Raw genomic sequence first — 26,775 nt, forward strand, 5'->3', positions numbered from 1 at the left:
TTTTCAATCTGCAGCGAAGGTTGTTGTGTATACTTTTAAACCTGCAGCAAAAGGCGTTGTGTATAGTTTTAAATCTGCAGCAAAAGGCGTTGTGTATAGTTTTAAATCTGCAGCAAAGGTTGTTCTGTATAGATTTAAATCTGCAACAAACGTTGTTGTGTATAGTTTTAAATCTGCAGCAAAGGTTGTTGTGTATAGTTTTACATCTGCAGCAAAAATTGCTGTGTATAGTTTTAAACAAGCAGCAAAGCTTATTGCGTTTTGTGGGGTCTCTCACAGCCGTACTCTTGGGACAAAGGAACGACAACACAGTAGTGCAAACAATCACAAGGGCATTTATTGATGAATGCCTGCTAGCCGAGTTGCTATCCACAAAACATGCCGATGGGCGCGCGACAAACCTAGAAGTCCGACTCACCGCGACCGAATAGCGAGCGAATATATTCGCCCCATGCTGGATCCCAACACCTGGTCGTTCGCGCGTACGGTCACGCGAACGATGGCGCGTTCCAAGGCGGCCACGCGAGACGGTCTCGCAGAAGCATGGGTCGGCGCACGCGCGGCACGACACGTCCGGACTGCTTGCTGTCCCGAACCCCAAAAGCAAGCGCCTTCCGCTCCCGCACCCAAGTAACCCCGCCGGTAGCAGCGCAACACTCGCGCCATCTCTCGCGCTGCGCTTCAACCAGATCGACCGCCGCGGGCGTCACGCAGGACACGGGGCGAAGCGGGATTGCAGGAGATTGGGGAAAACAAGATATCTGGGGACGCGCGAGAGTCGCTCATCCCCACAGTATAAGTTTAAACAAGCAACAAAGGTCACCTTTTTGTATACTTTCAAAAACCTCGCATTCTACATGAGGGCACTTGAGAACTTGAACTGTGCACTAGGTTTTGTGTCGCGACTTCTGAAATACTTGTGCGAGTTTGTTTTTGTGTATTGCTGCGATTTTGTTGTGATATGTGTGTATGTCTGTGCAGAGGAGAGGCAGGCACCTCTTAACGTCTCTAGGTATATTCGTAAATGACTCTCTTCTTTCTTTTACCTTACAGTAAGGGCAATTTTCTTTTACTCAACTGTATTATACTCCGCAGTTCCGATACAATTTCAGTTCTAAGATGGCGCTCATGTCGTGCATTAATTTTTTTAAAAGCATGATTCAGTATTCCCTCTTGCCCGCGTTGCAGCCCCGATTTAAACAGGCTTTTTCGGACTACCCGCCAGTTTGTGAGGTGGTCACTTTGGCTCGGCGACAAACTCTGACACCGTGTCCCATTCACAGTTAAGCCACTGCTTGTGCATAAGTGTTAGCCAACATACTTCATAGGAAGGATAGGAAGTTATTGTGTGCTAAAGAGAAGGACAAGAAAGAAGCACATGGCATATGCACTTGTGGTATGCTTCTTTCTTGTACACAGTTTTTTGCCATGCATAAATAATATGCACAGTTCATCAGGATGGCATTTTGCAGAAGCTTGTGCCGCCATAGGGTCATTCATTGAAAGAAGACGGTTTCGTTGAGATGGGTAGCTAATGTTCAAGATGTTATCGTGCCAAAAATATTGCACCAGACTGGAGAACATAACAAATTGAGTCGCAGCGTGATGCTCCGGGGAGGCAACATTGCATTGTATTGCTGGACGTTGACTAATAAATTCACAGTGGCTAATGAGCCCACACCAACAGTGTTTGTAAACTTTGGCATACCGACAGCATTCGTTTCACTTTCTTTTCGCACCTGTGAAAAAAAAATTTAAAAATTAACGTACCAAACAGTGGCACCATTCTATTGGCCGCTGCCGACAAGGTCGCAACAGGCGGCGGCGTACGCTCCAGAGGTGGTCAGCATGCACGCCCCGTGGTCCTTGAAGAAAGTTCACCACGCGGTTGCGCTGCTGCTGGCCCCTCAGGTACAGCTCCCGCGGTGGTGGTGCTGGCGGGTCGACCAGATCTACAGTCTGCTGGACAGCTGGAGGCACGTCGCTGTCGTCCTCTTCCGGGGCAGGCTCACCTGCCGCCAAGGCCATGTTGTGAACAGCTGCAAGCGGCAATGATGGTCGCCTCTCGATCGGGGTTGTCGAGCAGGGTGCGGCGACGCTGCAAGCAGCGGAACCTGCTCTTCAGGACCCCGATGCACTACTCCACGGCATTGCGCATGGCGGTGTGCTCCTTGTTGTAGAGGCCTTCAGGGGTGCTGTCAGCTGGATACCCCGGCACTGGTGTCAAGAGCCACGGCTCCAAGGGATAGCCGGAGTCTCCTGCGCAAGGGCAGGGTGACATCTTTAGCGATATCTACTTCATTGTGGCGCACATTTCCAGCACTTACCAACCAAACATTGACTAGGGCGCAGTTCTGCTTCAAGGTATGCACGGGGAGGGTTCCTACGCCACACACATGAATCATGACAGGACCCCGAGAAGCAAGGGTTGATGTCTTCGATCCAGAGGTCTGCATCGCAAGTCTGCAGATTAAAAATTAGTGAAAACAGTTGTCGCACAAGTCCTTTAAAGCACTTTGTTATGTGAACCTAACTGAATCTCCGCACACTGTGACAGACTGTTCAAATACTGATATGAACAAATCTCGGACATGGAAGGACTCGTAGTTAAAGTTTCAACACGCGGACTTGTTTTCGTCTTGAATTAGTAAAAGCAACGCGCAGGAGACCGAGACTCAAGAAGAAGAACACAAACGACAGTACCGGCGCCGGTCCTGTCGTTTCTGTTCTTCTTCTTGAGTCCCGGTCTCCTGCGCCTTGCCTTTACTAATCCAAGCATGAACCAACTAGCCCAAGCAAGAGTTTTACTTGTTTTCGTCAGGGCACTGTCAAAGGCTAACCCGCCTTTTAACTGCTCGGAACGTCACAACTTGCTGGCACCCCCGCGTTTACCCACATTACTGTTTTATGTTTCAGCTAATGTTCCACAACACCTCCAACATGAAAAACTGCAGGCACAAAACCGGAATAAAAGAACTCCTTTAGTGCTATTAAATTGCACATGTATTGCAACATGTAGCGCCCATGATTAAACGTGTGCACATTGAACGAGGACGCAGGACCGCAGCAATGGACAGCGAGTACTACGGCATAATCCAGCAGGAGCGATGTTTTGAATCCATCGACATCGTGAATTAAGCTTCGCGGCTACTCCGCGATCGAGCAACGTCAATCTCATGGGCTGTGGAGACCGCTGAACCGCACTATGTCCCGCACCGCAAGATTTCATCACTGTTCCATCACGATGTATCCTCAAAAAGAATCAATTCCCGTTGTGGATAGATCGAGAATATCGCTCCGACTAGATTCTGTTGCAACAGTCCGAGTGAAATGGAAAATTACTGCGACATAAACGAAAAAAAATATGACTAAGGATACAATGCAGAATAAAACTTACGATCATGGTGTTCATGGCGTAGAAACCCTCCCTCGACATAAAGCTCTGTGTATCCCCGGGGCTCACGCCTTGGGGCTGCTGTATGGCGATAAGTGTGCCATCGACGCAGCCGAGAACACCGGGGATCAGTTCGAGCCGCGCAAACGCCGCCTTTGCCCTGGAATTCGCAGCTGTCGTCTTGGGGAAGCCCACCCACCGCTTTTGCGCGCCAACGACAGTTATGGCGTTTGCCACATCGTGGATAGTGTCGCTGACGGATGACTGCGACAGGCAAATGAATTCTTCACTGCCGACACCCCGCTAAATGCTTCCCGTTGCGAAAGACCTCAGTGTGCACAACACGTTCCGCTCAGTAGAAATCCCACTGGCTCGCTGGCACCCGATGATGGGGTCGAGTCAACGCACAACCAACGCACCGTTTCTTTTGAGAAACGAAAGCGATGCCGGAATTGCTTTCTGTCATCTCTTCAAACGCATTTCGCACCTCCACCCGCTCTCCTTCCTCCTGCAGCAACGCCATCGCAACAACCAAAGTTCCTAACACACGCGTAATTTTTCTCGAATTAAACTACGGATTGGATCCGAACGTGCTATTCAGCTGCCGAAGCCGCCTTTTGGATCTAATCCAATCCACCAGACGAGCCATGCGAAGCCGGTCTCGTAACGAGCGATGATCGCTCCAAACTTCTCAACTCCCGTCGCGTTCGGCGCCTAGCACACGAAATGCCCTGTGGGAGGATGACTGAAAGGAGCGTGTCGTCATTTTGACGTCACCATAAACGTAGCCGCGCCCCGCGGCTGGCGACGTCGGCGCGGAGTAGGCAATCGCGCGCGCCGGTAACCGAGCGAACGCGCCGAACAACAATCTCCGATCGCACCCCAGCTCGGGAGCTCCCAGCGGAACAGCCCCGAGTTTAGGCTGTCCGCCCTGCGGCCGGAAACTAGGGTCGCCTGTTTATTGGCGGTTTTATACAACATCCCGCAAAACCTTTCAGTACATTATTATATGGTTGTCCGCTATAGCTGTGAGTTTTGCGGCAGCATGGTTGGCACCGGCAAAGAAAGAAAAAAAAAATGATTCTGCAAGTCCGATATGGCGGAACTCCATACTGGATAGGCGCAATGCACGGGAACCTTGCTTTTGAACTTTATCGAAAAGAACAATTAAACAAAAAAACAGTTTTAGAAGGGAAAAGCTTTATGATATTTCAGAGAGCGGTGGTACTGCTGTTTCAAGTAAGGTCGGGATTCTTTGCACGTCCGATAGCAGAACACTTTCAGAGACACATGATCCGTGCATAGCGTCCGTTGATGGTGGAGGTCATGTAATGCGTAGGTTAGATAACCGGTGTACCACTAGGCTTGCAGAATGGGTGACAAGAGAAGGGAAGCGCAGTCGAGGACGGCAGAAGACTAGGTGGAACGATGAAATTAAGAAATTCCCAGGCGCTAGCTTGAATCGTTTGTCGCACGACAGGGGTAATTGGAGATCGCTGGGAGGGGCCTTCGTACTGCACTGGACACAAAATAGGTTGATGATGATGGCGCTCATGGAGCAATAAATGTGAACGAAATTACTTGCCCGAGGTCTTGAATTGTGAGAAAAGTCAAAGGGACCTAAGCGAGAGCAGCAAGAGAGATGGGAACAACGCAAAAAAAAAAAGAAAGACGATGTTATGCCGTGAGCTTTCAATTTTGAACCATTTAGGCTGGTGTATGAAAGCGTTTCTTTATCCAGAAAGGTCAAACAGCTAGCTTGTGGAGCGCGCGATGAGCTAGTTTGAAAGGGGATTGCTTGCACCGTCATCCGACCGGACATTCCGTGGCCGTGACGCAAAGAGGGGCGCCGTGCACCAGCGAAGGAATCGCAAACAGCGAAGGAATCGCATCAGCGGTGCAAACGATCGGGCCTGCTCGTTAAGCACGACTTCGTTTCCTCGTCCGTTGGGTTTCAAGTCACGCTAGCGATCTGAAGTGAACATTATACATCAAATTATATCCCCCTTCTTGGAGAACACCAGGCCATGGTGCGAAGAAGGGCCCAGCGAGGTGCTTATTAGTTCACGTTTCATGATGCCATTGTCTTGTGAAAACATCCGTATGGGAGTAACCTTCTAGTCGGCGAATGGGAACTCTTTATATGATCCAGGACCACAGAACCACTCCAGTACGCAATGCAGTGTTCTTTTTGGAAATCATCGTTTACATGCGAATGAGCATGTTTCGCATGCTAATTTCGAACAGGTTTTGCAAGGACGAAAAATTACGCTGCTCGAACAGAAAGTGGGGCTAGGAGCGAATGCTTCTTTTGCCCAAAAACAATTTTTGCGCGAGTCCCAAAGTTGAGAACAACATTCGTTTGGGCTAGACGGTGCATACTAGGAAAGAACAGCGCCAACTAAGACGCTTGTCCTGTGTCGTTCTCCCGCTCGTGATCGTCTTAAGGCTGTTTCACGTGGCGTGATTTTTTGTCAGCTACACAGCGAATTCCGCCGCTCAGCGACTGTCGCGACCTCGTGTGGTCTCCGGGACTGGTTCCCACAAGTTGGTCGCGCCGTGACTGAGCCGCAGCGACCAGCGCGGTGTGTGCGACGAAACGAAGCGCCGTAAATATAGGCGCTTTCCTGTTTTCTCGCGCGTTGGTAGCTCTGCCAGTTTAGTTGTATTTTAATAGGGCGTACCCACCAGCGCCTGGAGCTTAGAAGCTTCAAAAACATTTTTGTTCCGCTTACACTATTCGGTTAAAAGGTGAAGCTGCACGCTATCCTGGTCGGGAGAAGGACGCCACTTCAACATAAGGCACATACCCACTCGATCGCCACCGTCGTAAACATCTTATTGGCTACAAATTGTGCTAGTTCCTTATACGTGCACACTCGATAGTAGCTTGTTCTTCTGTAAAAGCATACACTCATCCAGGGAAGAAGTTGCGACTTCCATAGTAACTACGAAACTAGAGTGTACTAAACGGAACCACCCCACCGACGCCGCACAAGCCGCACGCTCATACTTGCGGGCAGCGTCTCACTCACCGCATCTGGAAGCTGTCGCAAAGTCTCAACGCTTTGAAACGTGAGAAAAATGGTGTACTTATTCTATCATCGAATAACAATAGGAAAATTAGAATATTTGACGAGTTTCCGCATTGTTTTCACTTAACGACGCAGGCACGGACACTTCGAGCGCGTCGTGAGCGTATCGTTACGACGGAAATCGCGCTGCCGCGAACGAAGCTGTCAGCGAAATTTGCTCTGCGACGTGCGCGGCAGGACGATTTTTTTCACCCCAATCACGCCATGTGAAATCGCCTTCAGTTGGCGCTGTTCTTTCCTAGTTCGAGTCCGAACGTATTTAGGCATTCGCAGAAAAGGGCACTTTCGTGGTGAAGCCACGTCTGTTCCCAGCCGCGCGGTTCCCGCGTACGTAAAATGCCGATTTGTTTCACCACACAAGCCAGTGTCCAAATAAGAGCTGTCCGGCGTTCGGAACAGCATCGTTCGTCACTCGGTGGCGCACGTCCGCTCCGTGGGCCGCTCCCACCCGCGTCCAGACGGAAATGGCCGGGAGAGGGAGACACCCGGAGCCGGTCGCGGGGGAAGGGCCAGTCTCGCGGGGGAGCTCGTCGGGGTCGGCCGCCACCGCCTCAGCATGGCCGTGCTGCTGCTGCTGCTGCTGCTGGTCGCCGCCGACGCAGGACGCGCGAAGCCTCGCAACGACGACTTCTCCCTGTGGATCGACGAGAAACAAGTGCGGGAGTTCAGCGGTGAGCGTTTGCATTCGCCCTTTCTGGCGCCGATTGTGCACGCTCGTTGTTGGGCCGCCGTGACGAAGCGCTTTCGCCGACGCGGGCGTTGTGCATTGCCACGTGCGACCGATAGCCCCGCATTGCGGCTACCGTTGCGTGCCCAAAGGCTTTCAACACCGGCGGTGGGTGCGAGACTCGTCGGACGGCCGCGCACCCCAGTGGCGGCCTCGAACCTGCGCAGATGGATTGTGCGCGCTTGCGAAGGCTTGGCTTGGCAACTTAGTGGAGCGCAAACTTGTCCCGCTCAAGGTGTATTTCAGGAAAGTTGCACCTTTTTTATCCAGCTTTTTACACGTTGTTTACTGACGTTGTTTACTGCCTGTTACACTGGCAAAACATAGTTCCCACTCGCTAATATCTTTGTATTTTGCAATTGCTACCGCGATGTAACTTATTTCCTTTCTTGATGGCAGATCGAGACAACTGCGGTGAATCAAATGGCTTTAGAGAAATATATTACAAAGACAAGAAGAAAACAATAAAACGTGCTCGTGGATGACGTACGCTTCTCTAAACGTCTTTCTTTTCCCTGCAAGCCAGTAATGGTGTGTGCACGCGCCCTTGTTGCACGGGATGAACACACCACGAAGGAAGGCAAGAAATAAGTTCCAGGACTTTACGTGCCGAAACAACAATCTGATTAGGAGACCGGCCGTAGTGGGAAACTCCGGATTAATCTTGACCGCCGGTGGTTCATTAATGTCCACCTGAACATAAATACACGAACGTGTTTGCAATTCAAATGCATTTTTGGCACTGTCGAAGGGTAATTTACTAATACGGCTCAAATAATATATCTCATTGTGCTTCTTTAGAAACAGCAAAGCCTCGTGCGATTGTGCGGCCAACTATATATTGTTAACAACTTGCTGAAGTTTCCAGTACTTTAGTTTCACGTTAAGTATGTAGTACTAATTAATTAGAATTTTTATTATAACTTTCAGGCTATAACGTCAATACAATGATTGTAGAGGGCAATTGAGAACATCACTTCAAGCTGTATTGCGACGCGTTGCCGTTTACATAGCACATTTGTCTCTGCTTAATAGAAAGCCCGCGAAACCTTGAAAATAATAATATATGGGGTTTTACGTGCCAAAACCACTTTCTGATTATGAGGCACGCCGTAGTGGGGGACTCCGGAAATTTTGACCACCTGGGGTTCTTTAACGTGCACCTAAATCTAAGTACACGGGTGTTTTCGCATTTCGCCCCCATCGAAATGCGGCCGCCGTGGCCGGGATTCGATACCGCGACCTCGTGCTCAGCAGCCTAACACCATAGCCACTGAGCAACCACGGCGGGTAAACCTTGAAAGAGCCGCTGCGCCCCACCACTTGCGTGGTGCGTATGTTTTTTTGAAATGTGAGAAAATGTGTTAATGTAACGCGTCGCAAACATTTCACTTTCATGTTTTCAACAATCTGAACTATCCAGGTATTCCAAACTATCTCTACTTGGAAAGTTGTATAGTGATTGTTGAATTTAATGCACGTATGTTTGCAATGTATGCTATGTATGTCTAATCCACTAATCCACGCTATTGATATGTGTGTATACTATCTGTATGTTATATGCTACCGCACTGTTGAGCAATGTATGGGTGACAGGGCCTTAGTCAGGCAGACAATGTACTGCCTTTAGCCTTGCCATCCAAGACCTTCACTGTGTCTAAATCAATGCTGCATAAATAAATAAAAATAAAATGTGCTGAGACCTTGTACTGAGATTATGACCACAAACGTAATTAATATCTACTTAACTCCTGCAAATTAGAATAAAATAAGTATACTCGATGCTTTTATTTTAGTGGTCTCCACCAACACAGTTTCATCTGGATAGAAAACTTGGCTTTTTAAAAGCAAAAAGAAAGCTTAAATTCCGTATCAGTTGGCACACCCGATATCATTTCGCGCCTCACACAATGCGGACGTTGCTGCACTACAGAGGCGTTGGAGGTGGTAGTTTCATCTTTTTACTAAGCTGAATGTCGCGTGAGAAAAATTTCTTCACCATATAGACCCTATGGAGCGAATATACACAAAATACATTTCTGTTATTGTTCTCTCTTCCATTTCATAAACTCTCTCCACGTGAATACGCGCTCCAGATCTTGAGCGGTCAATAGCCTGCAAAGTAGAGGCACATTCTCTGTTAACCTAAGTTCAATTTTCTTGGGATCAGTACAAATTTTTTCCTCAATTAAATGCATGCCGATAGCATCTGTGCTATACACGAGCTGAATCGCTTTCAATATGGTGAGTGTAATAGCTGTGGGGTGCTAGGCAGCAAGTTTGCCTATCATTGCTGCACGGCGCACAGTTGGAAGTTTATATTTCACTCTCTTTTGTATTCCATATGCCTCGTAGTAAATGCTCCCGAATAAAAACAAAGTGTAGGAGTTGCATTTTTCACCACAACATACAGACTACTTTGAAGCACTTCACGAGGAACGGCCGTACATTTACCCAGAATGTTCGAACGACACTGCGACACGTCTCCATGTTGACAAGCAAGGCGACCTATATAGGTTCACATGCGACATCCCTCCGCTCTTAAGGCCAGTTCACACTGGGGCGTCCAGAGCAGGGCGGAATTAAAGCACCTTCCGCGCTGACTGAGCACAGCGCAAGCCAGCAGCCTTCGAACACAGCGTCTCGCAGTCGACTCGAAAGGCCGCCGGCGCTGTTCACAAAGGCTGTGCGCGAAAGGGTTCTGCGTGATAGCGGCGGGACGCACAGTGAAGGGCCGCGAACTGACAGAAAAAAATTGGAGAATGCGTGTGGGCAAAACAACGAAGTCGTGGGCAGGGAATGCTGTGCGAGAATTAGTGCACGAGGGGCTACTCAAATGAAATTTAAAAAGCATGCGCTGAGTGTAGTACACCTTTCCGTCGCCAGATGTGTTGAGCAGTGTCCCTTGCGCGCTGACAAGCATGCAGCTGAAAGGAAGTGTTTTGCTGAGTGATTTTGCAACGCTATGATTTATTGATTCGCCACATTTTTTTTCAACAAATAAGACGGACTTTGGTAAGCATATAATCTGCATAAAATTTTGTTAAAACGTATGGCAAGAACGTTGTTGTTACAACAACGTTCTTGTTACAATGTCTTGTTGTTACAGGAAGCTTTCGAGTTGATTGAAAGCACGACGTGACATAACTTCTTCAAAGACGTTTGTTGACGACGATGACCAGAACTGGACGCCATCGGATAAGGACAGCTATCCTTGCTTATCGCAGGCTGACTATGTCTACGATATGGCAGGACAATCATACGGCATGTTTCAGCCAATTTTGTCGGAACGCTTTTAACATGAGATGCATTTCTGCCATATTTGTGCCAAAACTGTTCACCGACGAACACAAGTTCCACAGTGTTTCTCTCTGTACAGAACAGACGCGATAAGTCAGAGGGGACCCCTGATTCATCTTCAGTGTTGTAACCGGTGATGAAACAAGAGCTTACGTTTATTATCCTGTCACCAAACAGCAATCGTCGCAGCGGAAGTCGGCCAATTCACCCCGCTGGAAAAATACACGTCCTGTTCCTGGCCACGTGAAGCCCATGCTGATCTTCGATCTTTATGGAATTGTCCGCGAGGAATTTATACCTGCTGCATAAACCGTCAACAGCAACGTCAAAACTGAGAACGGGGCGAGTTGGTGCGGTTGCATATTTAAAAAAAAAGTAACCAGTGCGAAAAAATCGTGGACGAGCAAAAAAGCGACAGACAAGTGCGCTGCCCGGAAGCTAACATTTTATTTGCAACGAAACAGAACGAGCACACAACCACGAAGAAAGGAAAACCCTCTCACGCGTGCACCGCGGAAAGGAAAGAAGCAAATACGTGGCAAACCCATGGCTGGATAATCCAGAGCTGACTCGCTGGCACTCCCGCCTGTGAAAAAATGCTATCGAAGGTTGACTGATGCATTTGTTCCCTTGCAAAAACACGTAAAAAATATTTCTCTTGTTGTTTGAGCACTTCGCGGATGCAAAATCTCAGTTTCGTCAAGCATGGATTTACAACAGCTTGTACGGCTGCAGTGAACCGCAAAACCAGTGCCATTCTTTACGTGGAGCGCATGCTTCTGGATCCTAATGTTTAAACAACGACTAGTTTGACTGGTGTTTTCTCAAGAGCACAGTATTTTCTGTACAGAGCTTTAATTTTACAATCTACATAGTTCTTATGCTTGACAGTGCATCCTGTACGTTTTTCACACGTCACTCCATACATATTTTTGTGGACGGCTGGATAAAGCTGACCAAATTTGTGGCCGCTACTAAAACCGATAGGAACATCATATCTGCTTGGCACGTTATTTAACTCGCGTGCTAGCCTATGCACATAAGGAAGCGATACTACATTCTTTATGTTCTTAGGATCAACGTCAACTGCTGCTCTTTTAGTATTACCTTTAACTGATTCTGCCACTTCTTCAAGAGCCCCTGTGATAATACCGGTAGCGAACCCTGCTTATTTTAGTCTGTATACTTGCCTCTCAAAACTAAGCTGCATCCTCTGGGGGCACAATTTAAGCAAAGAGTGTATGCATAAAACACGAATGTCATTTTTTTCTACTTTCGAGTGATCAGAGGAAAATCTAAATAAAGGCTTCGCTGCCCTAGGAGAATAATGCCAGCAAACGTGGTCTGCTGCAGAAAATACCACTCTAAAGTCTAGATATTGTAGCTCTTTTTCAACAGGCAGTTCACAGATGAATCTGAGGCCTTCACCGCATTCCCTGGACACATTTAACACATCAAAGACTCTTCTTTGTACGTCAAATGTATTTACAATAAAAAGAAAATCAGCACATCGCACAACTTTAACGACCAGGTCACCGAAGTTTCTTTGAATTCATAAACCACAAATATGTTACTGAGAACAGGCGCAGCACAAGAACCGATAGATACTTCTGATTTCCATAAAAAAGAAAAATTCTGTCCCAACATACGCACGTGAAGTTAAAACTAATGATAAAATTTCCATGAAGCTTTTGACAGAAACAAGAGACTTACTGAAAAACGATTGTTTGTCATTATCTTCAGTAATACATTGCTTGACATACTACAACTTGTTATGAGGTAAGGAGTAGGACAAATCCTGTACATCAGTGCTAAAACCAGTGACATACCCAGGATTACGCTTGTTAGAAAAGAGAGACCAACGCATCAGAACTGGGAAGAACAGAGGGGTCATCGTGTTTTAGAGGCGACCTATGAGGCTGAAGCCACTTCGACATTTCGTGCTGCCAAGTATTTTTCTCGGACACTATGGATCAGATAGGAACGTTTGGCTTATGGGTCATAGCCGTGAAAATACCTTGCAAGAGTGCTGTTCTTGTCCCTCTCTACCTTCGCAGCAGGGGCGTAGCCAAGAGTAGGGGGGGGGAGGTTATGGGGCTTTAGTGCCCCCCCCCCGAAATTTTTTCGTGCTGTCCATGCACCACCGACCAAAACAATCCCCGGCGCCAGAAATCATTCTAAATTTCGTCTAGAATGTATTTCTCAGGCTCAAGAAGGCATAAAATGACATTTCAGCACGCACATTCCGAACTCGGGCTGGATTTCGAGGCCTGGACCATGCACAGGTAGTCACATAATTCTAGGAGCCCCATACGAGCACAAAATTTCGAGGGCATTTTGATGGTGAGCGCGCTCGCCGCGGCATCTCGTTGAGGCCGCTGAATATACGGAGCGCATGGATTGAAATTCCCAGACTTTATGGGTTTAAAGTTCTCATAAATTTTTGATGCGAAACATGCACTGACATAATTGAAATTTTTGCGCATAATTGCAAAGGTTGATGAGGTGATTAAACAAAGTCGTGCTTTAGATTTTTCAATTACAACACTGTGCGTTTAATGTTGTTATAAACATTTAACGCCAAAGGTGCATTGACTTTCCTAAAGTACATCGGAACATACAGTGAGACATGCCAAATCAACACACTATCAGACAAGTTGACAAAGCACGCAGCGAGCTCCAATGAGACGAAGCGTTCTGGCGGTTCATTTGTGCCGTCATGTCACAGAAAAGAATATCAACATTTTCATTCACCTCCGCCAAAGCATCAACGTCACGACACTGAAGCTAGCAAAAGTAACGAGGTTCTTATCTATTTTTTCAACTTTGACTTTTATTTGCGACGACACATTGAGCCTCTTCAATTTTCTTGTTCTCACTACCCGCGGGCTGCTGGCGCCAGTCAAAGTGCATGCGTTTTTCTCGTGTTGCCCCGACCACCGCGTGGCACGTTCAATGCTTGTTCGTTTTTCTGTAGCCAAGTGTATTTTAGCCTGGCAGAGTTTTGGACGCTTTGTGGCTAGCAGACGAGAAAAAGAAATAATAGTCGCTCGCCGCCATCGCTGTGGGGACTCGACCGATTGCAACGCGTTCGCTTGAGCGCAACCTCTCAGGAAAGTCTTGTCTCGCCAGTGTGGGATACCGAGGAACATGCGTAAGGTTCTCTGTGGACCAAGTGTCTCACGTTTTCTTCGATATTGCTTGGGTAGCCACATTAGGTGCCCAAAGTAGGCATTCTTTTGTGACCAATATGCTTTCCCTTGCGTTTCTTCATTTCGGTTCCCCCGCCGCACACACACAAAAAAAAAAGAAGACGTTGCAACGCAGCGCATTGGCGCATGGTGCAAGTTCGAGTTTGTTGGTTCTTCATTTGCGGAAAGCAATGGGCTCCGGGACGCTTCATTTGCCGCATACTCGTATTATATTTTTGCGATAGCAATTAGTTGGACACTGCAGGCGCATTGCTGCCGCCGCCCTCTTGTTCCGTAGAAAGTACAAGGGACATAACCTTGTGACCGCACGCCGCACGCTGTATGTGCGAATGAAAACATGGGGGGGGGGAGGGGGGAGGGAGGTAAGCATTGGTGAGCCGATGGTGGTGGTCCAGTATTGTGAGCGCAACGGAGGAAAGCGGGAGGAAGCGCGCCGCCTTCCATTGCGCGTGATACGTCAGGGGGAGTGGAGGGAGGGGTGGTGGGCGTTAGGATATCGTGATCTCTGAATCTGCGATTGCGCAACATGTTTATTTGCCTTATTTGGCGCATTATATACAGTGACTTTTTCTTAGATACGTAGATTTACTGGATACTTATACTTATATTTAAATATCTTCTTGCGAGGTTTTGTGTGTATACGCGCAGCGATCTTTGTTTCTAGTGGCACTTTTTTGCCCTTTATCAAGCTGTATCTTCGCATTTCTAATGTACGAGGACGAGTCAAATGAAACTGAGCCAACCAACGCCGCTCAATAATGGTTATCCGTGAGGCATGCGGGTAGCACACAGGCATGTATCATCTACGAAAGGCACACGCAGGTGTGAGAATAAATGTTCGTTATTGCTATCATACATTGGGTTGAATATGGTTGCGTGACCTAATGGACGCTTCAAAAGTAGAACAGCGCGGTGTCGTGGCAATTTCACAGCTGAAGGCATTTACAAAAATGATATCAGTCGCAGTATGGATGCCGTGTACGTTGAACATTGCATTCCATTGGCCACAGTGAAGCGTTGGAGGAAATGGCTCAAAGAAGGAAGTGATAGTTGCAAAGACGATCCAAGACCCGCTTAAAGCCACCGTGCAATCACCCCCAACGTAATTGCAAATGTTGATGAGCTGATTAAGCATGAACAGATGATATTGACACGTGTACTTGTCTTTATCGGGCGACATGTTCTGCCGCCTAAGAAATGTTATCGCACAGCGCGGGGCGCGCCTGCATGTATCCGAAGTTTCCGGAAAGTTATCGATGCTTCTATCCGCTGTCTGTTGTCGCCGAACCTTGTGTTATCTGATTTCATCGCTTGACGCGAATGGTGTAGAACTTTGTAGAAGGCATGCGGGTCCCAACGATTAGTCTGGAACATTCGATGACTGCTGTATAAAAGCCGACGCGCTTAACCCGCTGATAAGATTTTCGACGATCGCCGAGCGTGTCCGCCGCTATCGTTGTGCTATAAATGTAGCCTGTTTTGTGGGCACAGGTTCGCCCAATAATGAATGAATGGTTTATTTCATCATCAGTTCAGCATACATATCCAGTGGTACAACGGGAAGGGGTGGCGAAAAGGCAACAGAAAGCCTGAGAATGCGCCAATCCCCGCCCAGACCACGATATTGCGCAACACTCAGCGAGTCACTAGATAATACATCAATGTAGTAAAAAAGGAAAAAAAGAAAAGAAAAACAATTATTGCAGTACAGTCAGCCTGTAATACATAATACATAAATATAACACTACATAATGACTAATAATGTAACACTAATACATCATGTAATACATAAATGCAGAAGAGAGAAAAAAAAGAACTAAGCCGTGGTTTTAATAAGTGAACTAGAACATAATTGATATGAACAGCTTATCGACAAGAAATTTTCATGGCTGAATTTTGAGGCACAATGTAGTTCTGGAAGAAAGCTTACACAATATAAGGAAGTCTTACACGGAAGAGAAAGAGAAAAAGAATGTCATGTTTGAAGCGCCATTAGATAAGCATGTATCTTTTTTTTTTTTTGAAAATTGCTACTGATCGGCTTTCATTCACTATGCTCATGGCCGACATGTTAGAGTTTAGAAATGAAGGTATAAGGTGCGTTAGTTTTTGCTTGCCGTAGTTGGTTCGAATCCTTTCACTGTAATAGGTGGTTTTCCTAAGATTATACGTGTGTGTTTTACGCGAGTAGGTATCCTGAAATATATCTGCGTCCGATTTAATTTGATAGTAGATGACTGTCGCTAGTTTTTTATGGAATATATTCTCAAACTTTAATATGCTCTGTTTATGGAATAGTGAGCAGAAGGCGTTCGGCGCGGAACATTTTCGATTATACGCAAGATTCTTTTTTGGAGCCTGTGAATACTATCTTTATTTGTTTTGGTTGTTGTGCCCCAGATTAATAGGCAGTAATGTATGGGCGAGTAAACTAAAGTGTAGTAAAGTTGCTTTGTCACCCAGAGGGGTAGTAAACATCTGATTTTGCCAATTCTGCCAATGGATCGCGATATGTGGGTGCGAAGATTATCTATGTGATTGGACCAACTCAATGTTTTGTGAAAGATAACGCCTAGAAATTTTTGAGTCTGGACGCGCTCAATCAAAGCTCCTTGGAATGTGAGCTGCGTATTGTGGAGAATACAATGGTTCGAATACAGTGAATACAAAATACAGTGGAATACAGTGGAATACAAAAGTTAGTTTTGTCGTTCACAGTATTGCTACTGTGTTACTCAACGTCACCACCACGTGACATCTGGTGGAGGTGCTTTACGTTCATGTACCGGATGCCCCCGACAAGCCGTAATTCAAGCCCGGACCGCAAAAACAATACCAGCGCCGACCCGGAACATAGAGCAAGCCGCCGTCTTCAACAGCTGCCCCCGGAGCACGGACTTCTACCTGAGACCAAGAAGATTGTGTCCAAGGCAACTCCAATGGCAGCCCCAGCGTCCCCCATCGTGCTGCAGCAGCCCAGGGATCCACCGACGTTCCGCGGTTCCACATTTGAGGACCCAGAAAGCTGGCTGGAAGCGTATGAGAGGGTCGCTACGTTTAACAGCTGGGCAAGCGGCGACAAGCTGCGACATGTTTATTTCGCATTGGAGGACGCCGCCAGGACGTGGTTCGAGAATCGAGAAGCCACCTTGACGACGTGGGACCTGTTCCGAAGCGGCTTTCTGCAAACATTTACAAGCGTCGTGCGAAAAGAGCGAGCCCAAGCTCTGCTGGAGACGAGAGCGCAGCTGCCGAATGAGACGATCGCGATCTTCACTGAGGAAATGAACCGTCTGTTCCGCCACGCCGATCCGGAAATGTCCGAGGAGAAGAAAGTCCGCCTGCTGATGCGTGGTGTAAAGGAGGAACTTTTCGGCGCAATGATACGAAGCCCACCGACGACCGTAGAAGAGTTCCTTCGCGAGGCCACCAGCATTGAGAAGACACTCGAAATGCGGAACCGGCAATTCAACCGCCGCACGAGCTCGACAAACTACGCCGGAGTTCAATCACTGGCCACCGACGACCTGCGCGAGACCATCAGGGCAGTCGTACGAGAGGAGCTTCAAAGCATCTTCCCTTCATCGCAACCTCAAGTGGCCACAGTCGCTGAAATTGTCAAAGAAGAAGTTCAGCGATCGCTCGGAGTTCCAGAGTTACAACCACAGTCATCGCAGCCCCAGCCAGAAGCGATGACCTACGCCGTCCTCGCCCGCTGTCAAGGTTCCCCTCCACGACCGCGCCAGGGCCCTGCAACGCCGCAATTCCGTCGACCACCACCGCCGCCGCCGCCAGCACGCCCACCCGTCGCCGAGCGCAGCTATCCGAGGAAGACAGACATTTGGCGAGCCCCCGACCACCGCGCGCTCTGCTATCACTGCGGAGAAGCCGGCCATGTGTATCGCCGATGCCCATACCGCGACTTGGGACTGAGAGGGTTCGCCGTCAACGCGCCGCGTCCACAGCTTGGAGAGCGCCCACGTGACATCGCCGACTACCTCGCCGCTACTCAATGGAGGCCTCGACGACCGTCCCGTTCGCCGTCACCAGACCGCTACCTGTATCCGCAGTGCCGACCATACAAAGGCACAGCCCGGGGCCGCTCTGCGAGCCCATATCCGGAAAACCAAAAGCAGCAACCGATGGAGGTGCGGTTGCTGTTCGTCGAACTGACGAAGATCCTCCGCCGCTGACGAAGACGACGAAGAAACCATCTCGACGACCTAATGACGACACGCCGCCGTCCCGAAGAAGTCGGGAAGCCAAGACTACTCCGACGAAAGACGACTTGACGACGCGACGTTCCTGCTTGAGCTCAACACGACGCAGCCGTGATCCGACGCCAAGACGCAACTGCAACGCCAGACAAAGAACCACCGACCTCGACGTGCTTCTCGACGGCCATGCAGTCACTGCCTTAGTCGACACAGGGGCAGATTACTCCGTAATGAGTGGACACATCGCCGCCCAGTTGAAGAAGGTTAAGACTGCATTGGAGGGTCCCCAAATTCGAACCGCTAGAGGACACCTCATTACGCCGACTGGAATCTGCACGGCAAGAATTACCGTTCATGACCGGACTTACCCTGCCTACTTCGTTATCCTCCAACAGTGTTCGCGATACGTCATTCTCGGCATGGACTTCCTGAACAAACACGGCGCAATCATTGACCTGAAGTCGAAGTCGGTAACGCTATCGGAAGATCGAGCGATACCGCCGGAGAGCTCTAGTAGTCACCATACCTTAAGTGTTCTCGAAAGTCAAGTCAACATGCCGCCTCGCTCCAGCATTGTCATATCCGTAGGCACCAAAACGCCTGCCGACGTAGAAGGCGTCATCGAGGGTGACCAACGTCTACTGCAAGACCGTGAAATTCGCGTCGCGAGAAGCATCGCTCGACTGCATGGATGGAAAACTGAAGTGTTGCTGACAAACTTCAGCCAGGAGTTCAAGCACATCAACATGGGCACGACGATCGCGTACATCGAGGAAATTCTGGAAACCAGTAATGCGTTTGTCCTCTCGGATTCCGCCGCGTCTACCCCGACGACCATGGTTCCCGAACTAGACTACGACATTAATCCAAGTCTCCCCTTGATTAAGAAACGGCACCTCAGAAGTCTGCTCCGACGATACAAAGGCTGCCTTTCGACGTCATCGAGGATTAGACAAACACCAGTCGCCAAGCATCGCATAATCATCGAGGAGTGCACTCGAGCACTCTGCCAGAACCATTACCGAGTTTCGCCGCACGAACGTGAAGCTGTAAGAGAACAAGTCGACGAAATGTGGCGCGACGATATCATCCAGCCGTCGAAAAGCCCGTGGGCATCCCCTGTTGTCCTGGTGAAGAAAAAGGACGGAACCTAACGTTTCTGCTTTGATTATCGTCGACTGAACAAGATCACAAAGAAGGATGCATAGCCCCTACCACGGATAGACGACGCATTAGATCGGCTCTGCAACGCAAAATACTTCTCGTCGATGGATCTCAAGTCTGGCTACTGGCAAATAGAAGTCGACGAGAGAGATCACGGAAAGACCGCCTTCATCACGCCAGACGGCCTCTATGAGTTCAAGGTCATGCAATTCGGACTATGCTCGGCGCTTGCAACGTTCCAGCGCGTCATGGACACGGTGTTAGCAGAATTGAAGTGGCAGACCTGTCTTGTTTACTTGGATGACGTCGGCGTCTTCGCCGGAAATTTCGACGATCAGCTTAGGCGGCTTGGGACAGTACTAGAGGCCATCAAGCCATCAGGGCTCACTCTGAAGCCAGAAAAGTGCCGCTTCGATACGATGAGCTTCTGTTCCTAGGCCACGTCATCAGCAAGTCTGGAGTTCGCCCCGACCCGCAGACGCCTGTGTGCCTACTACAGGCGATTTGTCAAGGACTTTTCACGTATCGCTGAGCCGCTGACACAGCTAACTAAATTTGACGTCGAGTTCAAGTGGGAAACGCCGCAGGCCGACGCATTTCAAGAACTAAAACGACGCATGCAGTCGCCGCCCGTACTTGCGCACTTCGACGAGCTCGCCGATACCGAAATCCACACTAACGCCAGTAGCATAGGCCTCGGTGCCGTGCTAGTCCAGAGAAAAGATGGTCATGAACACGTGATAGCTTACGCTAGCCGGTCGTTGTCAAAAGCGCAAGGCAATTATTCTGCAACCGAAAAAGAATGCCTCGTCATCGTTTGGGCTACAGCGAATTTTCGCCCCTACCTATATGGCAGGCCATTCAAAGTCATCAGTGACCATCACGCTTTGTGTTGGCTTGCGAATTTAAAGGATCCTTCAGGACGGCTGGCGCGGTGAAGCCTAAGACTGCAAGAATATGCTATCACTGTAACCTATAAGTCCGGACGAAAACACTCTGATGCCGATTGCCTATCACGCGCCCCCATTGACTCGCCGCCGCAAGATGACGAAGATGACGGCGCCTTCCTCGGCATTTTAAGCGCAGAAGACTTCGCTGAACAGCAGCGAGCAGACCCGGAGTGGAAAACCTCATCGAGCATTTGGAAGGGCACACCGACGTTGTCCCTAGGGAATTTAAGCGAGGATTATATTCGTTCTCGCTTCAAAACAACCTACTCGTAAAGAAGAACTTCTCACCAGTGCGCGCCAACTACCTTCTTGTTGTCCCGACAGGACTGTGTCCAGAAGTATTGCACGCCCTACACTTCGATTCAACCGCTGGGCACCTTGGATTCTCCCGGACACTGTCGAGGATACAGGAAAGGTATTATTGGCCGCGCCTGACCGCCGACGTCGCCCGTCATGTCAGAACATGCCGAGACTGTCAGCGACGCAGGACACCGCCGACAATGCCAGCCGGAATACTACAACCAATCGAGCCTCCTTGCCGGCCATTCCAGCAGATCGGGATGGACTTGCTGGGACCCTTTCCGACGTCAATAACCGGAAATAAGTGGATCGTCGTGGCGACGGACTACCTCACCCGCTTCGCTGAAACTAAAGCACTGCCGAAAGGTAGCGCCGCCGAAGTAGCGAAATTCTTTGTCGAAAACATCCTGCTGCGACATGGCGCCCCAGAAGTCCTCATCACCGACAGAGGAGCGGCCTTTGCAGCGGAGCTCACCCAGGCCATTCTGCAATACAGTCAGACAAGGCACAGGAGGACAACTGCCTACCACCCACAGACGAATGGTCTTAAATAAGACCCTCGCCGACATGCTAGCAATATACGTCGACGTCGAAGACAAGACCTGGGATGCCGTCCTGCTGTACGTAACATTCGCTTACAACACGGCGGTGCAAGAAACAACACAGATCACGCAGTTCAAGATGGTTTACGGCAGGAAACCGACGACGACGCTCGACGCCATGCTGCCGCACGTCACTGACGAGGAGAATCTTGACGTCGCTACCTATCTACAGCGCGCCGAAGAAGCCCGACAGCTCACCCGTCTGCAGATAAAAAACCAGCAGCGTACCGACAGCCGACACTTCAACCTCCGACGACGCTTCGTCGAGTACCAGCCCGGCGACCGTGTTTGGGTATGGACCCCGATACGCCGACGAGGACTGAGTGAGAAACTATTGCGACGGTATTTCGGACCCTGCAAGGTCATCCGACGTATTGGCGCACTGGACTATGAGGTCGTGCCAGACGGCATTTCGCATTCACAGCGACGTCGCGCACGACCTGAAGTGGTCCACGTGGTGCGTGTTAAACCATTCTACGGACTTTAACGAACTTTCCTTATATTGTTTTTTTCTTTACTACGAGTGCTTATTTATTACTTTCGTTTGTTTGCAACATCGGGTCGATGCTTTTTAAGAGGGGGGTATTGACACGTGTACTTGTCTTTAACGGGCGACATGTTTTGCCGCCTAAGAAATGTTATTGCACAGCGCGGGACGCGCCTGCATGTATCCGAAGTTTCTGGAAAGTTATCGATGCTTCTATCCGTTGTCTGTTGTCGCCGAACCTTGTGTTATCTGATTTCATCGCTTGACACGAATGGTGTAGAACTTAGAATGATTGGTGGTGGGATACGCCGCATTTCTTTTGAGTGCCCTGTACCTGTCAACATGGTTCTTTATAACGCTTTTTACCAATTGCGTTGTATGCGTTGCTGGTTTGGGGCACAACCACGAACGAAAATAACAAGCTTGCAATGTTGCAAAAGTGTGCGATTAGATTAATATGCAAGCATTCATACCAGTTTCACACCCCGACCTTTTTTTACAACATAGTATTAAGGTCAATGCTATGTACAGGCGCCGACAAAAGTGGTATACGCCACGCAGCGGGAGCCGGAGCAGCGGCACACTACGGCACACTGCATCGCGACGCCATCTATATTGACATTAGTCAAGCGACATGCCTGCAGATAATAAAGGGCCCCCATTGGCTGTCTTCCCAGATGGCGTTGCGATGCAGTTTGCCGTTGCTCCGGCTCCCGCTGCGTGGAGTATAGCATTTTTGTCCGCGCGTGTAAATTTATAATTTGTGTCGCCAGTATAAATTTGGTAAGGTCAACAATATAATGCGCTAGCAACATTAGCTGGACTAGAAGCCAACATAACAAAATATTCTACATGCAAGCAGTAAGAATGGCAAATAAAGAAATTCACACAAATTATGACAAGCACATGCTACAGTTCTTGCTGTCTACATTGCTAAATGCAATTAGTTGAGAACAGCTCTTTGACATCTCACAAATCTCATTTAAAGAACCACGGAGAGTATTACTCGAAGTAAAATATTTACCATAAACTCATATACCTTTGTGCAAAATTCTTGCTGATTGTTTATTTCATTTTGCTGCTTATCGAAATAATGTTTTTGTAAGTTTCTGACACGTGCCATAAGCAATTATGTATTGCATTTACGTCACCCATGTATGCTGCATTGTTTTTTTTTCTGTTGCAACTACCGTTATGCCGACGCGGGTGTAGGGTGGCCAAGTCCTCTCGAGCTGGTTGATCAGCTTTTATTCCTGGTCTCTTGCAACATTGTTGCAAATAAACTGAAATCAAACGCGAGCGCAGACTATTGACAGGTATTCAATCGGAAGACATTTGAACGTATATACATACGCGCGCTGCTCGAACGCGAAAGCTTGACTTCGCGTCGGGAAAACAAACAATTGTTACAAAGCTGACACGCGCGGCACATGTTCGAATGATCGCTTTCACCAGGACACGTGCTACGCGTCCCAGGTTTTTTTTTTTTTTTTCGCTGTGGCGTCATGCGCACTGCCTTGCGTTCACGGGAAGGACGAACACAAAAGCGTGGGCGACGTTTGTACCGAACAGCATGCAGGCGGAAATGTACAACATGTACATTTTATGTACAACATATAAATAACAACCACCTCTTTCGATCGCGGAGTCGCACAGAGAACGGAACAATGCTTGCATGTTGTTTAACGGGGCAGCGCAGCCCAAAACTCGCGCATTCCCGTAAACGCGTACACGAGAGTGCGCGAAGCCCCGTTCAAAATCCCAGCGTATACCTTTCCAGCTATAAGATGACAAGTGTGAAAATGGCTTACAGTCGTCGAGAACAGCTTGTCCTCGCAAACGCAAAATATATTTGTAGCGCCTAAATAGGCATGGACTGACAAAACTACGCATACTCAGTAGTAAAAAACGCGCGCTACGTTTTAGCACTATATATGACAGCAAGCAGCCTACGCACTCCATAGCTTCACGCACTTGTTGACGCAGAAGCGCTGGTTGACGGTAGCGCAATCAGGAGACAAAATATCTGAACCAGAAAGCAACGCTCGCACAAGTCTACCCGTGCCTAAGCTTAATCATCCTTGAGTTCCGTAGCCGGTGAACAAAAATAAAAGCCCTGTTTGTACACTTTTGCACCTTCAGTACACTTAAAACCAATGGCTAACAAAACGAAACAAAAACAGAGTTTATCGACGACACGGGTAGTCAGGAAACTTAACCAAAAGACATCAAATCTCTTGCGAACGCCTCGACGCAGGAAGTCGACGCCGTACTTTCCTGGCGTCGTGTGCACCGAGGCGCGGAAAAAAAGAGACAAAAATAGTCAAGAGGACGCGAAAAGTACCTTGTGACGGTGCTCAGCCAATTGGGAGGCGCAGATCTTCTCTACTGCCTCCTCTCATGTTCCTCGCCGCAGCTGCGGCGGCACGATACAAGTACGTCGCTAGCTTTAATTTTATTCAGAGGGTTTATGGGACACAACGGAGGAAAGGCATCTAGTGGTGATACTGGGCGGAGTGATTGACGTACTACCACGACGGGGAACAGGGATCGCGAAGCAAATAGCCAAAGGTGTTACCGACCTGCGCAATGTTTCATAGGAAGTACAACTGTCAGGGTGCACGGTGCCAGGGTTTGAGAAGCAGGGGTATACTATCGAAAGGGCAGTGCTTGCATTAAAGAGATAAATTTGCACGCTAGCTAAGGCCACGAGTTTTACGGTCATTGACATCAACGGCGAAGTGCACCGAGCAGGTCGAGAAGGCGCCCTTGTGCGCGACGGGATGCGTGTCGGCGGTGGTGTGGCAGCGCCCGTTGGACTCGAGGCATCTGAGGCATCTCTAGGTGGGCCTCGGGCAATCGGGAAAGTGTCGAATGTAGCGAGGGCAGGATTAGACTAAAGGAAGTTGGGACAACACGCGCAAAGGATAAGAAAAGAGACGGTAAAATTTGTCACATAAACATCCTGTGTGGCCACAAGCAGGGCAAAAAAAAAAAAAAGGACTGGGAATTCAAACGTAGCTGAATGCGAAGCTATTAGTGTCTACGTCTTTACCGAAACGCATCGTAGAGGTTTGGAGCAGCCGCCTGTTATTCAAAATATTTTCATGGGACGGGTGCAGCAGAATGACTTTCTCAAGGAGAGGCGGAGGCAAGCTGATTAGGCGAGGCATGAATTGGCAAAGGGTAAAAAAAGACATGTAAAGAGCATTTGTGGATTAGGGGCGCATGGTAAGACAAAAAGACGTAGCTGGAACTAGCTTAACTATGGACAAGAAGTGTTAGTAGAGATAAAAAGAAAGAATTGATTGATTGCCTTAGAAGCGATATTAATGAGTCCAACAAATCGGGCTAGTTGACAGAAGTGAGAGATATGAAAGCGCAAATGGAGGATTTAGACGAATATGCTGATTACAATGGTTGTCTAGTGCTTAATCTGTGCGATTAACATAACATTATAGTATTTAACAGGGATAATAAGTGTCATGAACAGGTAACATGGCAATGCGGAAATAGGCAGTCATGCATCCATTACACCTTAGTCTCAGGAACGGTCTACGAACGAATAGGCCAAGTGATGATTCATTAAGATGGAAAAAGTACCGTGGGTAGCGGGCATAAACATTTACCCTTAATGTTTGGGAGAGATACTAACGCGAAACAGGAACAGGTATTATCAGGACTTCTAAAAGTGAAGGAAAAGCGAATTACAAGATCGCATAAAGATAGAGAAGAAAATGAGGGTGTTTCCTACAACAGTCTGGGACTATGAGGAACTGGTAGACGTTATCCAGCAGGAGATAATACATACGCAGCAAAAAGATTGTTGGATTCGAAAGAGGAAACCACGTAAGTGGTGTAACAAGGAAATAAAGCAAGCTATAGAGAATGTAAGCAGGCGTATAGAGATCATCTAGAAGGCAAGCAGTTTGAATTACACGAAGAAGAGGTGCTTCTCAGATGGAACAAATACCGAGAAAAGAAAAAGGGGGCTAGTTAACTCGCGTAGGAGACAGTTCAGTGCACACGCAAGCGTTGGGCGCAGAACATTCGCAAAAGAGACAAAGGTGCACCAAAACAATTCTGGAAGCATGTAAGAGCATTCAGAGCTCCAACGAAAAACTCTCAAACGGCTATAAAGGACTGTAAGATCTTCTAAGGAGACGATGCGCTGGGGTACAGAGATGTTATGAGTAATAACTTCGGCAGAAAAGAAAGCGTAGTTCACGCCGAAGCAGATGAGAGGATAAAATTTAGCGTAGAAAACATATACTGAGAAAAATCAGAAGAAAATGTCCCTAATAAAGCCGTCGCGGCACCCGATGAAATCCCAATACAGCTAACCAAAAGCCTCGGTCCAAAGAGCAAGGCACTGCAGAATGATGCCATTCAGGAAATGATTAAAAAAGAAATTCCGGTTGGATGGTGTGAAAAGATGAACCTCATCTACGAAGGTGAATGTGATAAGGATACGAAGAGCTTGTACAGGCCAGTTACAGTAACGCCGATCATATATACAACGACAATGCAAGCCATAAAATTGGAACTGTCGAAGTGGGTGGGAAAAAATGACGTACTGCGGGAACAACAGAATGGGTTCAGACTAGGCAGACGCCCAGAGGACAATAAGTTCATAGAGATGTTAGTAGCTCAGGAAAGAGCTTTATGGATCGCATTTCTAAATATGGGAGCCTACAACGTAGATAGGGAATTGTTGTGGGATATTCTCAAGCATGAAGGCATACGTTGATAATGAATTCATGGGGCTGCTGAGGGAGATATATAGAGACCGGAAAACCGAAAACGTAATGAAGTGGTGTAAATTCTCCAGGGACTGAAGCAAGGATGTCCTTTGTCTGCACTATCGTTCACGCTTTATGTCAAGGGCATAGAAAGACGCATTCAAACAATGAATTAGGTTTTGATTTATCATGCATGCCCAATGGAGAAATGGTGCAAACGAAAGTCCCCGGATTGATATATGTGGTCGGCATTGTGCTGCTAGCGGACAATGCAAGAGATTTACAGAAACTTGTGAATATGTGTGGCAACACAGCCACAAATCTAGGCCTTGAGTTTTGCAAAAATAAATCGGGAACTATGATCTCCAACGGAGAGATGAGTAATTATGTGATGTCAACCCATAGCCAAGCAATATAATTACTTCGGCAAATACATAAAGGCTGGAAACACTTGCTCAACTGCCCACTAAGATTATCTGAAAATAAAGGGGAAGCACAATGCAGCGATAATGTGAGATAGAGCACTTTGGGGCCGCGATACATATGACGTGATGCGTGGAACCTGGAAAGGAGATATGGTGCCAG

General features: G+C 48.1%; 2 protein-coding genes across 10 annotated transcripts in view; one reads left to right on the forward strand and one right to left on the reverse strand.

The window, feature by feature from the left end:
* LOC142558611 (uncharacterized) overlaps positions 1–26,775 on the reverse strand; it is a 231,344-nt gene that overhangs the window by 1,383 nt on the left and 203,186 nt on the right. The window contains exons 2-3 of the mRNA XM_075670786.1: positions 2,328–2,463; positions 1,771–2,259 (exon numbers count right to left, since the gene is read on the reverse strand). Coding sequence (XP_075526901.1) covers positions 1,771–2,028 — 258 coding nt within the window. The 5' untranslated portion in view covers positions 2,029–2,259; positions 2,328–2,463. The remainder of the gene's footprint in view (positions 1–1,770; positions 2,260–2,327; positions 2,464–26,775) is intronic.
* Positions 6,919–26,775, forward strand: part of shf (WNT inhibitory factor 1) — a 415,400-nt gene continuing 395,543 nt past the window's right edge. For 8 of the 9 annotated variants that reach the window (XR_012823046.1, XM_075670776.1, XM_075670774.1 and 5 more), the window contains exon 1: positions 6,992–7,160. Coding sequence is in view for 8 of the 9 variants with exons in the window: in XM_075670776.1 (XP_075526891.1) it covers positions 7,046–7,160 (115 nt within the window). In the remaining variant the exon portion in view is untranslated. Of the gene's footprint in view, positions 7,161–26,775 lie in introns of all 9 variants that reach the window. The other variant, XM_075670778.1, reaches the window with a different exon arrangement.

Source organism: Dermacentor variabilis, chromosome 9 (assembly GCF_050947875.1).
Source record: "Dermacentor variabilis isolate Ectoservices chromosome 9, ASM5094787v1, whole genome shotgun sequence".
NCBI classification, from domain to species: Eukaryota; Metazoa; Arthropoda; class Arachnida; order Ixodida; family Ixodidae; genus Dermacentor; species Dermacentor variabilis.